Source organism: Anthonomus grandis, chromosome 5, assembly GCF_022605725.1.
Source record: "Anthonomus grandis grandis chromosome 5, icAntGran1.3, whole genome shotgun sequence".
NCBI lineage: Eukaryota > Metazoa > Arthropoda > Insecta > Coleoptera > Curculionidae > Anthonomus > Anthonomus grandis.
In genome coordinates, this window is record NC_065550.1 from 26,801,177 (window position 1) to 26,818,650 (window position 17,474).

Sequence of the window (17,474 nt, forward strand, 5' to 3'; positions counted from 1 at the left end):
AACAGTGTCACCAATCGACGACAGCATGGTTCATATTTTGGAAAAATTCCCTAGTTTAGTATTACCAATATCAGAAAAAAAAATTGAATATCTTAGGTTATGTTTTTTGTTTACGTTTTTTTTTAAAGTAGAAAAAACCTTTTTTAATTAAATTACTGAACATTTTGAATCAAATTTGTATTAAATCCCTCTTTTCCTGAAATGGAAGTTCTAGATAAGCAACTTAACGACAATAACCCAGTGTTAGTTTCCCAAGTATTTTCCCGGCTGGTTGAAAATACCCTTAAAACCAAAACAGATGGAAAACAAGAATATAATTATTTAAAACAGAAATGTTTAAATGGAAGTAATTTAATAAGTACTACTGCTAGATTGGCTATCATAAAATTAGTGGCAAATAAAGTGTTTAATATAGATCAGGTCCTGGCAGACCTTGTTACTAGCATATCTACTGCACGGTAAATATTAGAGATTCATTGTTTGTCTTCTCATTAAAACTTACTAATAGTGTTTAAAAAGCTGAATAAATAAAATCTAGAGCCACAAAAACATGTTATTTTGTATATAAATAAGGCTAAAGTATATTCTTCATACATAAAACAATAATATATTTACTTTAAAGTAATCAATTATGTAATAGAATAATCAAAACTAACAGAATAAACACTTAGTTTAGTTAAGCTTTAATTTTTTTTTCGTGTGTATATTAGATACTTAATTCACAACTATTGGGCTTTAGTTACATGATAATATAAACAGTAGGTTATAAAAGTCTCATTGAATTACTACTAATTTTAATTACTTACTAATTGTATTTAAAAGCTGAATAAGTTAAATCTAAAGCCACAAAAACATGTTATTTTGTATGTAAATAAGGCTAAAGTATAATCTTCATACATAAAACAATAACATATTTACTTTAAAGTAATCAATTATGTAATAGAATAATCAAAACTAACAGAATAAACACTTAGTATAGTTAAGCTTTAATTTTTTTTTCGTGTGTATATTAGATACTTAGTTCACAACTATTGGGCTTTAGTTACATGATAATATAAACAGTAGGCTATAAAAGTCTCATTGAATTATTAGCAATAATACCTGTACTAATCAATCAAAATTAACTAAATTAATTTTAAGGTGATTAACAAATACCCAAAAATCTCTTACATTTCTTATATTTACTATATAAGAAATGTAAGAGATTATTAGTAATATAAGAAATGTATAAGATATATTTCTTATATTTACATGTAATTAATTATTTTTTTGCAACAATTTCCTCATATAGGAAAAAAATTATTTATTTATTAATGATGGGATATGCCATACTTAATTTAGAAATATAATAGCAATAATTTACAAGCTAACTTAAAGTTATCCAAGAAGAGTAGGTACCATAAGTAGTAAACCATGACCGCAACATCCCAAATTTGGCAATTTCGGGCACGCTGGTCCCCTGGAAAGATGAGATAAAGTACCTAGGAGTATATTTCGACAAAAAGAATAACTTTAAAATGCACATTATAAAGCAAATTAATTCATGCAATGGAACCTTTCATGTGCTCTACTCCTTTCTCTGCAGGAGCAGTAAACTCTCTTTGACTAATAAATTAATGGTCTATAAACAGGTTCTACATCCTAAACTGCTTTACGCCTCAAACATTTTCTGGAATACCACAAAGACCAACATCAGAAAGCTTCAAGCACCTTTCTTCATAAGGAATGTTGATCTGCACTCTGACTGCAAACTTGATACAATTCAAGAATACATAGTTAAAAAACATTCAAAGTTCAAGGAAAAATTCAGTGGACAAGTGTGGACAACCTCGTAATAGGAGAATTTCTCCTGAGACCAAGAGAAAACCGGCAATAACAGCTAGCCCAGAAGAAACCAGTGTAACAAAGAAAGGAGTAAACCAAAAATATATAATATATAAACCAAAAAATAAATCTAAAAGGTTTAATGAATAAAACTAAATAACAAAATTGACCGATTGTTTCTTAAATAAATTCAACAGCAGACCAAACACTTTAATGTTGCAACTATTGAGTTTACAGTAACTTTTAATCCTAGTTGGTAAATCTAAGTTTATGCACTCCAACAAACTGCTACAATAGCTTATCTGTACAAACATCATACCTGACATATTCCGTCATGTTCAAAAGTAACCAGGTTCAAACTACTCTTAGTTAATGCATAATCATGATCGGCAACAAACAAACCCAACTCGAATGTGCAAAATCTTAGAAATTTATGCTGAACTCTTTTCACTGACAAGTTGTGTACTGCCTGATATGGTGACTAAGCTATGGACGCATATTCTAGCTAAGAATTATCCAGCGAGCAATAGACACCCCTTATATTACCCCATTAAACCTTTTTTACAATGCCTGCCAAAAAGCCAAGCATTTTTGATGATTTAACAGTAATTTCATTAAGATGCTCATTGAAAGAGTGATTCTCTTGAAAAATTACTCTCAAATTTTCTTACGTTGGATATATATTCCAACTGTTCTCTCTTAATATAATAAGAAGTAGTATGTTTTCTGATCCCCTTATAAAAGCTAATAAAAAACAGCACTTGCTCCTATGGTATATTCAGACTAAGCTTATTATCCCTACACCAATCAGCAAGTCTTCCTACAAAAGTCTGATCCCCTTGACAGTGAATTTTTTTCATAACAATAAATATTTAAAGTGGAACTAATATTTCCTTATAATCATTTAGTTAATATCTCTAAAATCCGTTTTTTTAGCAATACAGCGTCCTTAACAAAAATTATAATGAATCTTTTACATGTACAATTCAAAGTCCATGCTGCAATCACAAAATTTGAAGTGGCACAACATCCCATAATTAAAGCTTTGCAAGCAGATTCACACACAGACCTACAGGTATGCATTTATAATGAAATCGTACAAAGTGTTCTTGAAGACAACAGGTAAAAAATATATTGTTAACTTTGATGTTACTGTAAACTGTATTTATTTTAGGCTTAATATTTTGTATGAACCTTTATATATGTATTGCATATGCAGCCCTGCTGTTAAAACTGAGTTAAGCTTACTTAAACAGAAATTGTGGAGCTTTCTAGTTCAAAATGATCTGGATAACAAAAGTGATGTTGTTTTTAAACTATGCAGCTTTATTCAGGTATAGTATGTAATATAATTAAACCCTCATATACCAATATCTAATAACTTAGGTACAAAGAAGACATTCCAAGCTCACAGGTTTTTTGCTTACCGAATTTCTTCAATCACACAGGAATAATTTAGACTATAAACATTTAGAATATATGATATTACTGCAAATTTTAGTAATACATAACATGATATTAAATAACCAGGATTGCAGGATTCTTATAAAAACAGTGCTAACACTATTGCCAAATGTCTCATTTTGCCATCATAACTTATGCCTGCTACTGTTGTCAAAATCTGTTTTAGTGTGTTCTCCTTTATATTTAGAGGAACTTTTTAATCTTTGTAAGTCATTCTCAATAACTAATTCACGTGTATATTACGTTAAAATATTTTTTTAGGCTATTACTTTGCTCAACAAAATGTATGTGCCTCTTACAGCTATTTCACATTAAAATCAACAATACTTAACTGGCTAGCAGGTCCTTGCATGTTAACTCAAGAAGCACTTAAAATAGCAAGAGAAATACTAAAACTTGAGCCACATGTATGTAGAAAAAGGCCTGAAATATTTGCCTCAAGACTTAACATTAACAAATTTAATTATTTAGCGTTTTGCAATCCAGAGATATTTTTGTGCTTGCAGTTGGGCATTAAAATGGAATGCACAAAAGATATTTCTAAGTTTATTTTTATCCTCAGCAAAGCACCGCTGCATTTCTTAAAAAATTGCTTTCAACTTCTCTGTGGGTTGTTGTTAAATCCAAACTTGGATATCGAGGGTAAATTGGAAATTTTAGCAATGGTAGTAAAGTGCTCCACTCATTATTTGGAGCTGTTACCAGTGGCTTTGACAACTGTTTTGTATTTGCTCTCAAATAGTCAAGATAACAGGCTACATTTTCAATTATTGAAAGTTTTACCCCAAATGGCCAGAGTCAAGGAAAACGTACCAAAGGTTTTAGGTAAGATAATTTGCAATAAGACATATTTTATAGTAAAAATTATTTTTTAGCCACAATCAAGGCCATTGCAACTCAGTCACCGGTATTAGCAAATGTGGCCTTGAAACTCATGTATGATACATGGGAAATTGAAAATAAATGCTACTCGTCTTTGGAAATGCTTGCAGTCCAAAATGTTACTTTGGATAAGCATGATTTGCTTGAAAGAAATGTTGTTAAATCCTATGTCTTTATGAAATTGTGTGAAAAACGGTAAATATGAAATTTTTGATTTATTACGCATACAATACAAATTTGGATTTTAAAGCTTTTTAGGTGTTTTTAACGCCTATAGGACGCTTTTGATTTTTTGCTAATTTTCACTATTCTTTATTGATTTTTCTTAAACTATAAGAATATTCTTAAAAGGGTTTTAAGTCAAAGAGGGATCATTTCTTATACACCAATTTCATGTAAAAACGGGTTTCTTATACTTTTATTTATTAGCAGATATTTTCGAATAGAACTTAGTATAGCCACTTAAAAAATATTTTCATTTTTTACACCTTAATGGAGTGTTTTTTGAGGATAAAAACGTGACCGTGAGTTTTTACCTTGTCTTTCAAACGTAATCTAATTTTTGATATATTCCAAGCAGTTGAATACGTTTTTGATTTATTATATGCTCTTGAAGCTGTATCAAAGGTAGTAGTTTGTAGTTTTGCACCAATTTAAAATTTTATTTCAGACATTTGAAATTACTTTCAGTTTCTTCCTGATATTCAAGTTCTTAATTCCTCATAGCTTATGGAATATGGAGACATCTGTGTCTAAGTCTTTTAAAGAATTTCATTTTTAGTTTCTTCCCGGTTTTTCTTTTTGGTTTTTGAAGTCACTTAAAGGAAATGCTTGAAATATTTAATATATCAACTAATTATACAAAATAGTATATTTTTATTAATGTTAAAATGCAATACAAAACTTAAAAACTTTTCTTGAGACCGAAACTTCGTGTTTCATTTTACTTTTAATTATGATAAACACCAAAGTTAAAATACGACTAGGAAATAGAAATCCAGTTACAACACAATTTACTGAACAAATTCAGAAATCAGAGAAGGCTGATTCTATCAACACATTGAAGGATTATTTTCTAATAAGAGTCGCAAAAAGATCAAACATAATTATTTTAAATGCATGGATTTTCCTGATTTCTTTAGAATAACGTGAAATAGAGGTTAGAGTATCTTAGAAAGCAAAAATGAAGTAAATCTAAGCATTAGAAGCAAAGCTATGAGACGATTTATCCAAGAGTGTATAAAAGAAACCTGATTTTCAAAAATCTGAATAAAAACTCTTCTGCTGCATGGATTTTCTGAATTTCTTTAGGAAAACGTGAAAAGAGGTTAAACTATCTTAGAACGCAAAGATGAAGTAAATCAAAGCATTTAGAAGCGAAGTTATGAGACTATTTACCCCAAAGTGTATAAATTTGAAAGAAAACCTTATTTGCAGAAATTGGGATAAATATTCTTCTGCTGCATTGATTTGCATTATTTCTTCAGTAAAACGTGACAAAGAAATATCTTAGACCTCAAAAATGAAGTAAATCGAAGCATTAGGAGCAGAGTTATGATAAAATTTATGCAGGGATGTCTGATATATTGACCATTGAAAACATCGTATACAAAAACCTGTTTAAAAAATTATTATAATTATATTAATTATTCTAATCCATGAATTTTCGAGGTTTTAGCATTAAAATTTCCAGAAAGCTTTCAAGCACCTTCTAGAATAAAAATCAAGGAAATCGGATCCCTGGAAGCCAAGTTATTAGAGAAGTTAACCAGAACTGCCTGATCCAGCATTTATTTATTCGTCTAATTTTTTTATTGGAGAGTCTTTAAGTTCCTTAAAGGGCGTATTGAAGTGTAAATTATAGACTATCGTATACGACTTTCTGAAAATGTACTGTTAGGAGCACTTCCATAACAACCATAAGTTGTACGTAATAGCATTACCATATATCTTCATAAAATATGGAAAGGTTTAAAATCTTTTATACACAAAACATTATATAATTTGTTTATATATATCTTAATAAAATCGTTGCGAACAAAGTCAGTCATTAAACAGGAATGATATTTCATCAATTGAATATGTTTTTTCAGACCGGAACTATACGGAAAAGATCTGGTAGCGCATCTCTCAAAAATCCTTAACGAATGTACCGATCCTAATGGAGCAGTACCCACTTCCATAGCCCTCGATGGCATCAGAAACCTATGTAAAGCCGAGACTATTGATATGATTACTACATGGGCCACACTTGCTCCGAAATTTAAAAACGACATAAGACCTCCTGTTATTAAAAGGTATAACATCTAAATAATACTTGCCAAATGTAAATTTTACTTGTATTATTACAGTTTGTGTGGACTAGTCAGTGAAATTCCTAATCTACATTACACCCAATCATATGATGAATTAAACGACGATGTAATAAAAACTTTATGGAACTATGTCGTGGAAAGTCATACTGAAATTATAGTAGAGTCGGCATTGGATGCCCTCTCAAAGTTTGACTTTGGTCTCATTTGCCTACATATTCCCGAGATTTATTTGGAAGAAGGTAGTGGTAAACTTAGTGCTGTGGGTGATCAAAGAGTTGTACAAGGTTTGTATAGTTAGTTTTATTAATTTTCTACAATCTTCCTGATAATAAATAATTTATTTAATACAAACTAAAAATTCACACAATTGTATAATCTGTAAAAAATATTGTAGTTTCGTAGTTTGACATCCAATACTCTTGTTTTTCTTTATAGAAAATTTCTTGGATTTGTACGTTCTTTTTTTAATAATATCCTTAAAAAAAGGATACAACTTAATTTTTGAGCAGCTGTATTATTTGCATGATGGTCATATCTCGTACGTTTGTCAATTCGTTGCCTATTCGCAAATAATGCAGCTACTTTTTATTAATTCGATTTTTTTATATTAGGTAAAGTTTGGCTCAAATTCCTATGCACACACAAGTACAAGGGAGCGGCTAGAAGTTTTCTGATAAACCTAGTTACAACAGAAATCAATAATTACCTTAAATACGTTTACCAGTTAAAATCCCAAAGAGAACCTGAAAACTACGGAAGTCTGCCTTCTCATAGTGTTGTAAGGGCTTTAGGTGAACATGTAAAACATAACGTTATCAAGGTAATGCAGTAGCTTATACTGGCATTACATCTTAATACAAATATTTTTTCTAAGGTTTTATCTGAAGGCAAAAATTCTAGCATGAGAGAACTTTACCTGGACTGTCTGAAAATATTAAGTTTAAAATATTCAAAACCACTTCCACCACTAGATTGGTGTTTTCTGCAAGAAATTATACACGTTGAAGAATTCGAGCCGTTTTGTCTGGACATGGCGTCGCATCAAGCAATTTTATCAGGTTCAGCCAGAAGACTTATAGAAAATTATATTGTTGCTGTAACCGCTAACCCTAAGGTACATAGTTATTTTCTTATATTTGCCTACAGGGATCACAATAGTTGATTGGCTTCTCCTCGACTATCTTTTGGACTTAACTCGTTATTAAAACTGCGATAAATTTCAGACCGAAAACGCCCTTCACGTGTACAGAAACTTAAAATGTTTGGCCAATAGCATCCAGCCTGTTACGCTAAAACCGTTTTTGCAATCGACATTGGATTTTTGCCTAAAGAACTTCGAGAAAGAACGTGATGGTTTTGAAAAATGTTTACATTTCTTAAAAGATGTTTTAACTGGGATTGAGATACAAGATGTTAATAAAAATATTATTGAAGAAGTTGTAACAGAGATTCTGTTTGTTGTCAGTATGGATTCTGAGGTAAGTCTTTGGGGATGAAAACGATCCGGACAAATATCGAAACAATTACAATGCTAAACAATTAAAAGCTTCTCAAACAGTTAAGGGATGAATGTTAAAATACTAATTGGTCACCAATGAATTATGTAGCTAGAGCCACTAGTTATATTAATTTCCATTTTAGGCATTTCCATTACTCCTTCACTGCATCCCCTTATCACCCAAAGGCCTAAAAACGATATGCAAGTTTAACGAACAATTTAATGAAGCAGAGTTCATTAAAGTTACTAAAATAATATCTCATGTTTCAAGGTATTCAACTTTGGAATACCCATTAGTGTGGTTAAATGATATAATTTCATGTGCTTGCAAGAATAACATACAGTAAGTACATTTTTATGCAATTCAAAAGCCAAAATCTTGTAATATTTTTTTTAGAATCTCTTTATATTTTGATGATTTCACTTCTCCATTAATCGAACATTCCGCTCACGACAAATCGCCCTTGTGGCTTACCGACCTGTTCGGTGAAATTCAGGCGAAAGTAGCTGATAGATGTGACTTATTTGAGATTAAATATTACTGTGATATTCTGGCGATAGCCGTAGTATACTTTTCAGGACTTTACGTTACTTTACCCAAATATGGAATCGACGAAATTAAATATTTCTTGCCGGCTGCACTTTGTTTCTTGTTAGATGAACCTATGTGGAGTCTTGGCACTGGACAGGTAAACAAAACATTAATTTAACATTTTTTTATTTGAAGTTATACTTAGAACTATTTTTACTAGCAAACTATTCTAAAAAACGGCTAAATAAGATCACAGAAACACATATTTACATTATTTCTACTTAAAACTATTATTTTTAGATTAGATGTGGGGTTTTGTGGGTAAATTGGTCAAGTGCTACAGAAAACTATATTAAAAACCCTTTCTACCTATTATAAAGATGCACTTGACCAATTTACCTATAAACCACCACATCTATTTTACAATTAACCAGGAAAATTGTTTTTAGATCCTAGAATGGCTGCACCATATGAATTGCTCAGAAAGTGTACCAGAGAACTATAAGCGTATTTTTGGTTGGGCCTTATGTGCTTTGAGACACCAAGAAGATTTTTCAAAAAGTTCCGCATGGTTGAAATATTTTGATTGTGAAGTACACACGTCTAATATAGATTCTTGAAATCTGCTTCAGTTATTTTCATAATCCTATCGTTCCTATAACTCTATGTCAGTTTTACTCTTAAAATTATTTATAAATAGGTTCAGTACAGTGAAATATGAATATTACTTAATTTTAAACTGAGGTTTCATTGTCAGATGATAAAGGAACTGAAAGAGTTGTTGGCCTGGAGTCAGTCACGCTTAAAATCTCTTCTTCAGTCGAATAATTTGAGTTGAAGTTCTTATTTTTTTCTACTAACAGACGTTTTTGAGGAGTCCTGTTTGGCGATGACTTTCTGCTGTTGTATGACTTTAACATTTTGGCACTAAAAAACGAAAATCTAAGAATCATCGTCATGTGTTAATTAGACTGTAATTATTTTTATTATACAGTCCATTTTCTATCGTTTTTAGAAGTTTTGGGAGAATATGCATCATTCTTAACAATCTCAGTTCACTATACTATATGGAATTTTTGCCCTATGCTATTATTTTATAAGGTGGAGCTTATGATAATGATATACAGATTTCTTGTAGAAATAATTTGTTCCACTCTCTTGAAACCTCAAAAATACAGAAAAATTTATAATTTTTTTGTGTGAAAAGAAGTTACTGAATATTCTCTATTGGTTTGGATATAATTTTTATATAAAAAAAATATAAATTCACACGTAATTTTTTTACTTGGCCTATGAATATCTCTGGGAATCAATATTTTTATATACACCTGACGTTAAATTTACTCAAATATCTACTAAGATCAAGTTTCTTAAAATGATGTGTTCTATATAATAATACTGTTTTTTTTAATAATTATTGAAAATTATGTATTTAAGTTAACAATAGAAGCTTATATTTAATGTCTTGAGAATGATCTTATGAAGATACAAATATTGATAAGAAAGAGAATCATTACCGAATGAAACAAGATCTCAAAATCTACAGCATCAGTTTAATTTTTTGTTAATGTGTTAACAAGTCTGTAGTACATTCTATAGGCAATTGGTTTAATGCAGTTCCTTATTAAGTGCTTTCCTTGACAAGGGAATATTAAATAAAGGGTAAAATAAAGAGCTGAAAATAAGAAATTTATGGGTTGTAGAATTAGAATTGAACTGTATGACGTTGTCTGTAGTGCTGAGTTTGAGAGGACTTTTGGAGACGATGAAGATTAATAAGACAATAAAAGTCTTGACTTTACTTGTGTTAATGATAAGATTAAAGGGCAAAACCATGTTATTTTTAACATTAGCCCATTATCTCAACTGACCGTGACTACATCTTCCATAAACCACAGGAACTATCTTTCATAAATGATCCCAGTCCTTGTAAGAGTGTAAATTACTACATAGCTTTGACACAATGTACCTTAAACTAGTCAACTCGTGTTCCTATTTTAAGAATTTTGATCGCGTAATGTACTTCTAAAAAAAAAAAAGGCATTTATTTCCAACAGGTTTGTAACCCAATTATAGGAAAGAATACAAAAAATTACCAAAATATGCATAAAAATGAAAAATCAAAATGCTTAACATTCTATGTAGTTAAACAGACTATCTATATACATACTAGAAAGACTCTGCATCACCTATTTACTTTATACCTTCTATAATGGACCTTAAACTGTCAACAAAAATATCGAACCGTTCATGTAAATTATTATTAATATAATTCTGACACATTATATTAATAGGGGATTTACATAAAATAATCTAAAATGCCTAGAGTTTATTCTTGGTAGCCGAAAATTTAAACCAGCCTAAAGGGTGGGACAGTCAATCTTGTTATGAATAAGGTTATATAAGAATTTTATGGAAAGAATTTCTCTTCTTTTTGCTAAGGGTATAATATTAAATTTATTTAAGTATAATTGACTATCCAAACCTCTGGCTGGAAAGACACCTTCCTCTCTAAACCAGAGATACTTCATTAACTTGCGCTGAATGCGCTCAATATCATCTATCAGGTACCAAATTAGAGATCCGTATTCTATTTTTGAGCGTATGTAAGTGAAGAAAAGTAGTTTTAAAGTATTAATATTTTCAAAGTGTCAGTTAGAAACTATTTTTGCTACATGCTTGGCTAAACTTAATTTTGCATCATAAGTAATTCCCAGATCAATCGCCTCATCCACTCTGGCTAACACAACATTATTTGCTCTATAGTCAAAATTGATTGGCAACAGTTTTCTAGAAAATGAGAGAATAGAGCATTTATTAACATTTAAATATAGTCTATTGACATTGCACCAATTCTCTACTTTATTAAGATTTACCTGAAGGAATTCGCAATCGTCTTCAGTATTTATTTTTGTGAACAATTTTATATCATCCGCAAACAGTAAACTATGACAAGACAGTAGTTTGGCAAGATCGTTTATAAATAATAAAAAGAGAAGCGGGCCCAAATTAGATCCTTGCGGAACTCCCGAGCACACTTCATATATAGGAGACTTAAAGCCTTCATATTCAACAAACTGTTTACGACCTCATAAGTGAGATTTTATTAAAGCAACTAAATCCGTAGAAAAACCAAAAAATTTTAGCTTATAAGGTGGTCAACTTGGTCAAAAGCTTTGCAGAAGTCAAGGAATATTACATCAACCTGACCTCTATTATCCAAATGCTGACACAAATACTCATTTAGGCAAGCCAGGTTTACTGTACAGGAGCGATTTTTGATGAAACAAAATTGATTAGGTGCTATGTCTAATTTGACATGGGCATATATTCTATTATAAAGAACTATTTCAAAAAGTTTGGAGAAATTACATAAGATCGATATAGCTCTGTTATTTTGAATGTCGTTCTTCGGTCCATTTTTGAGTATCGAGGATATAGTCTTCCATTTATCGGGAAATACTGTTGAAGACAAGATAAGATTAAATATGTGGGCAATAGGACCTGACAAAACGTGAATACAATCTTTAACGACAAGACTTGGTAGTCCATCGGTACCGGAGGTCAACTTACTTTTTAGTTTATTAGAGGCGGTGACAATTTCATCTTCCGAAAAATTATAAGAGCAATTTAGAGAGTTGTTAATAGTCTGGCTCGATTCAATACCAACATTAATACTAGATGGGTCCGACTCAATATATACGCTTTGAAAGAAAGTTCCAAATGCATCAACAATTTGCTGTGGATCTTTTATTGTACGATCCTGAAACAGCATTACTCTGGGAATACGCGAAATTCCTTTCTTATTCTGCACATAGTTCCAAAAATCGGAGGAGTCTACATTAATTCGATTTTCAGCTGTTCAAGAAAATTCTAAAAAAGCAATCCTAATTTGTTCTTTAATATTGCTTCGAACTATTTTAAACTGACTTTCATAATAATGAGTTCTGTATTTCTTGAGTTTTTTTCGAATTAAATTCTCTAGTTTGATATTTTTTATGATATCAGAATTAAACCAGACTGGAAATTTATATTTTCTAAATGGGTATATATAGATCCAATGTTTTGTGTTTGTTTAGTTGTTGTAATAAGTAAAATATTGTGTATTTTTTCATTTTTCAATGTTAATTGTACCTCTGATAATGCCCTATTAGGGCGAAACATATGTCACCAGAAAATTAAACTTTAATGCTGTAGATTTTGAGACCTCGTTTCACTCTTTTTCGAAAATCTTATACCAGAACGTTGGACTGAACGGAATTCTTTGACTTAATACAGTAAATACGTTGTCCCAATATTTCACACAAAACATTATATACGTCTTTAAAAAATATATTTATTACTATAGATGCACTAATTGTAAATTATAAATGCAATATGTAATAAATAGAAATGATATGAGAATTACTTACGCATCAACAAGCTTTAATAGTAACCGATTATATTGCTGGTACTCCTCATCACCAAAATGGCTGGGATCATGTCGGGCATGCTCATACAAGTCACAAAATTGATGAATAAGCCTCAACCCTTGGCCATTTAAGGGAGCTGCTAGGGTGGTCAATAGATAAGCCCTTAAATTTTCACTGGGGTGCCTGAATAGGCACGAGTCTTGCCTTGTTATTTCATTTTCTATGGGAATATTATAAATCATTTTTATGGGTAGTTCGCAGAACCAAAAAAATATGTAACTAATGAAGTAGGTAAGTAATATATATTTTTTTTAATTTATTTATTGATAACTGACTCTAAAACAGTGAATATCACTGGTACCAGAGCATAGGTTTTATAGAAGAAAATAAATATTAAAATTCAAATGCAATTTTAACCAGTTTTCTGTAACTTACACTAAATTTATGATAAAGTTGTTTTACTGTTCTTGCACTACTGTCTTGATGAACTATTATTGTAACTCTTAATACTGCCATATAAAGGTAATTTTTGTCCTTGTAATTTCCTTGAGTATTTATTTTGGATCGTTTGCACCTCTTACATTGTACAAATGATAGTTTTTAACCTGGTTTAAGCTTAGGTTTGTTTTTAGGTTTTTGTGACTTTCAGAGTAAATGAATTTAATTTATTTAAAAGTCCTAATCTTTTAGGTCCCATAGTTTTGTTATTTTAAGCACCTTTTCAGTTGGAGTAAAGTACTTTAATTTAAAAATAGTTTTTGTTGCTTTATTTTGTGATCCTTATAGTTTATTTGATTGAATGTTCGGTAGATTTCCCCAGCACGATATTAAGTATCTTATATGAGGTAATATAAATTCTTCAAGTCTTACATTATTGAGGAACAAATTTTTATCACTAATTTATAAAAGCACACCTAGTAATAAAGAGTCATTTGACAGTTTTTCGAGTTCTTTTAAATTAGTTGCAAATAACACTAGTACTGTATCAACAGCAAATACAAAAGATCTCACTTTTAGTCCCAAATATTTTAAATTTTGTATGTAAAGTAAGTATTATAGAGATCAGAGCTTAGAGCCACAATGACACTAAAACATTTTTTATTAATTCTTCAGTTATTTATTTGAGTATAGTGATTCCTGTTTTTGGTGAGCCTGAAGAAGTCTTTTCGCAGTGTAAATGATTGATTTTATTGACCCTTTTGTAGGTCAATAAACATTGCTATGACATATCTATTTTTATGCAGTTCCCCTAACACATGCTCCAGTAAATCCGATATTGCTTTCAAAGTGCTGCTGTTTTTTTGAAACCTGTATTGCTATGGGTCGAATTTACAGTTAGTTTTGAAAAAGTTTCTTATGAGATGTGTAATTATACTTTTCATTTCTATCTTATCTGTTGCACTAAGATCACTAACAAATAAAAAAAAATTCAAGATGCATGTAAAGAAGATATTGATTGAAAGAGCTTATTATGATATTGAAAAGTATTTATTGGTTATTATGTAGTGGCTTTGTGTATGCATTTTTTTTGCAGTGGGGTTTTATATGTGTATTAACTGACATTTTATATTTTGAAACCAAATGAGTGAACTTTTTACTTTATACATATTTTAAGGGAATGACTAGAGTAACATGTAGTTTGTATGTATTTGATGAATTAATCTTTTGTTGTATGTAATTCCGGAAGTTTTTACTATAAATAATTAAAATGCTTTGTCGATGAGAATATATTCTTTAGATAATAAAGCATATTTTGACTTGGACTTCACTTAATTTTATTTCTACATATTTTCTCTTTAATTGTTTTGTCATGTTCTTCACCTCATTATTAGGTAATTTAAGAAAGAAAGAAAGAAAATGTGCTATATTACGTAAGACAACAAAATCTTGTGTACAATTCACTTTAAATTTCAAATTTCAAACAAACATAACATCTAAAACACTTTACCATAAAATTTACACACATTACCAAAATTAATCATAACAAAACAGATTGAGATAAAAAAAAATCTTTTTGATAAATTTCATAAAAAAAAAAGTAAAGCTGTCAATAAAACAGGATTTAGAAGAAGTAAATTAAATTATTTAAGAGGAAACAAAACTAAAACACTAAAATGATGTCAGAGCACAGGTTAAAAGGTATCATTAAAAAAATCGTCAAGGCTATAATATGCCCTGGATAATAAAAGGGATTTTAATTCCTTTTTGAATCTCTTAACTTCTAAAATTTGTCTGATACATAGAGGAACATGGTTGTAAATTTTTTTGCTAAGGTATATAAGTGAGTTCTTGGTGAGGGAGGATGTAGGGATTGGTAAGGGAAAATCGTTAACCTGGCGAGTCATATGACCAGTGTTAGAGGGAGGTTTAGGACATTTATGAATAAGAGTAGCTGTTTCTAAGATAAAAAGAGAAAAAAGAGTTAGGATTTTTTGAGATATAAAGAGAGGTTTACAAGAATCTCTTAACCCAGCGAAACATAGGTCTAATAATATAGTCTGTCTAACTGCCTTTTTTTGAATCACAAAATTTATGTTGAATAATCCCTTGTTGCTTAAACCCCAAAAAGGCAAGCCATAACGAAGGTGGGACTCAATAAGAGAAAAGTACACTGAACGTGCAACTACCCCTCCCAGGTCATGCCCCACCATTCTTACTGCAAAGCATCCAGAGGATAATTTTGATGCAAGATTTACGATATGATCTTCGAAGCGAAGGCGACCATCAATGGTAATACCAAGGAACTTACAGCTTTCTTTGTTTTGCAAGGGGGAGTTTTCACTAAACATAAGGCCCTGAACGTCACACTTAAATCCCATAATAAAGGTTTTGCCCACATTAAATACAAGCCTGTTTGCAGCACACCACTCCGATAAAATCTTAAGATCCTTAAAAATCTGGGCTCTAACATTATCAGAATCTCTATGATTCCATAAAATGGTGGTATCATCAGCAAACTGAACCACTTTGCCCTGCAGTTTTAATGAGCCCAAATCATTTATATAGAGCAAAAATAATAGTGGTCCTAACACTGAACCCTGAGGTACTCCAGTTTTAAGGAATCTGGAATCGGATAAACATCCAGATACTGTAACTCTTTGGGTACAATTAGACGGATAGGATTCCAGCCATTACAATGCCACACCTCTAAAGCCATAATCATTGAGCTTAGACAGCAGTATTCCATGATCTACACAATCAAATGCCTTGGATAAATCGCAAAATTCCCTTTTTGTCTCATTATTTTTAATAACTTCCATCCCTTATATAGGCTATCTCCGAGGCTGTCTCTATGTTCTACTTTTGTCATAAAATCTCCAACATCCAATGATTTTTTAATCAAATAACTCAACTTTTTCTCTCTAGTTTTCTTACAAGATTTGAAGTGATGTAATTTTAAAATATATATATATGTGTCAAGGTCAGTCGAAGCTTTAAGCAGAACTTGTCGGATAGATAAATTGTTGAGACTATTTCTCAAGGTCATTTAAAGGTTGAATTTGACCTTACAACATGCACATCCTGTATTTTCTTAAAAATTGGGGTGTCTATATAAAAAAAAAACCATCTAAACATTGAAACCAAATTAATTGGACTGACTGATTCACTGATGCCCTATTTCATAACTTCAGTGACTGACTTTTTGACTAAAACTTCTTTTCCTTCAAACTCAATATCCTAAGTTAATTCTATTTATAGATTAAAATGGGACTTAACAACAAAATTAAAATTTACTCTTTGATTAGATGGAGTCAGAAAATATGTTAAATAAAAAAACATAATTTATATTTACCAAGTAGTTTCACATCATCTACTGCTTTAAGTCTATAATAGTGAGCAGGTATCTGCTGCCCCGGATAAAGAATATATCGAGGATCAGTGTTATTTATTAACTTTGGCTCACAAACTATCCGAGGTATTAAATCAAGCCTTCGTTCAATTTCCCTCTTGAGGGCCTAAAAAAGCATTCAAATGAAAACCTTTAAGACAAAGGGATCTTTAGTCAAATACCTTCGGTGCGTCATGGCCTATAGGAACATGCGGGCCTCTTCTAGACCTCAAAGTGAACCTCATAATTTGCCTTTTAGCAAAAAGAACTAGCAGTATTACAGTGAGGACCCCTAAACCTATAATTATAACTACGGCCACCCCATTCAGTTCCTCGGACATGTTTTTCGGGTTGGTCAGCTTCTCTGCTTTCGCACTCATGGATGGTTAATTCGGGTCGTGGGAACGATTAAATATTTTTATCAGCTCGTTAAAGTGGCTCTCGACGATATCGGACTTAATGTTTTTTAAATTGTTTTGGTCGAAAGACGTAAACAAAGCGAGAGAAAATTACAGTGACAGCCTATGTTAAAAATCAGCTGTTTATAGCGGGTGTGTTTACCGTATAGCAAACGTGGTTTAAAAATTATCAGTTCACAGTTCATTTTAATCAGTCTTGGTACATATTTTTCTATTTAAATATTTTTATATTAATTTCGCAAATATTCACTAGCAATAATAATGGAAATAATGAAAAAAATGTGTCATTAAATATTATT

At 30.9% G+C, this 17,474-nt stretch overlaps 2 protein-coding genes across 2 annotated transcripts; one reads left to right on the plus strand and one right to left on the minus strand.

Moving 5' to 3' along the window:
- Nucleotides 1–107: 107 nt before the first annotated feature.
- On the plus strand, nt 108–9,141 carry LOC126736254 (uncharacterized). Its single transcript, XM_050440523.1, has 14 exons — nt 108–458; nt 2,761–2,946; nt 2,999–3,158; nt 3,211–3,493; nt 3,550–4,113; nt 4,164–4,365; nt 6,264–6,467; nt 6,522–6,769; nt 7,097–7,305; nt 7,360–7,599; nt 7,709–7,963; nt 8,127–8,326; nt 8,381–8,672; nt 8,965–9,141. The coding sequence occupies exons 1-14, from the start codon at nt 202–204 to the stop codon at nt 9,133–9,135; spliced, it is 3,471 nt and encodes a 1,156-aa protein (XP_050296480.1). The 5' UTR covers nt 108–201; the 3' UTR covers nt 9,136–9,141.
- On the minus strand, nt 8,685–17,272 carry LOC126736256 (protein C1orf43 homolog). Its single transcript, XM_050440526.1, has 4 exons — nt 16,939–17,272; nt 16,721–16,883; nt 12,928–13,147; nt 8,685–9,442 (listed from the first exon to the last, which is right to left on the minus strand). Exons 1-4 carry the CDS (start codon nt 17,134–17,136, stop codon nt 9,250–9,252), a joined length of 774 nt encoding a protein of 257 aa, XP_050296483.1. The 5' UTR covers nt 17,137–17,272; the 3' UTR covers nt 8,685–9,249.
- Nucleotides 17,273–17,474: the final 202 nt, after the last annotated feature.

What these genes read in the sequence shown, in the direction of transcription:
- LOC126736256 (XM_050440526.1), bottom strand. Translation starts at nt 17,136, where the DNA reads ATGAGTGCGAAAGCAGAGAAGCTGACCAACCCGAAAAACATGTCCGAG. An exon ending in TAGGCCATGACGCACCGAAG is followed by an intron (nt 16,884 to 16,938) that starts GTATTTGACTAA and finishes ATGCTTTTTTAG; the next exon opens with GCCCTCAAGAGGGAAATTGA. An exon ending in CTATTAAAGCTTGTTGATGC is followed by an intron (nt 9,443 to 12,927) that starts GTAAGTAATTCT and finishes TTCGTTTTTTAG; the next exon opens with TGCCAAAATGTTAAAGTCAT.
- LOC126736254 (XM_050440523.1), top strand. Translation starts at nt 202, where the DNA reads ATGGAAGTTCTAGATAAGCAACTTAACGACAATAACCCAGTGTTAGTT. An exon ending in ATGAAATTGTGTGAAAAACG is followed by an intron (nt 4,366 to 6,263) that starts GTAAATATGAAA and finishes ATGTTTTTTCAG; the next exon opens with ACCGGAACTATACGGAAAAG. An exon ending in GCTTGCAAGAATAACATACA is followed by an intron (nt 8,327 to 8,380) that starts GTAAGTACATTT and finishes TATTTTTTTTAG; the next exon opens with AATCTCTTTATATTTTGATG.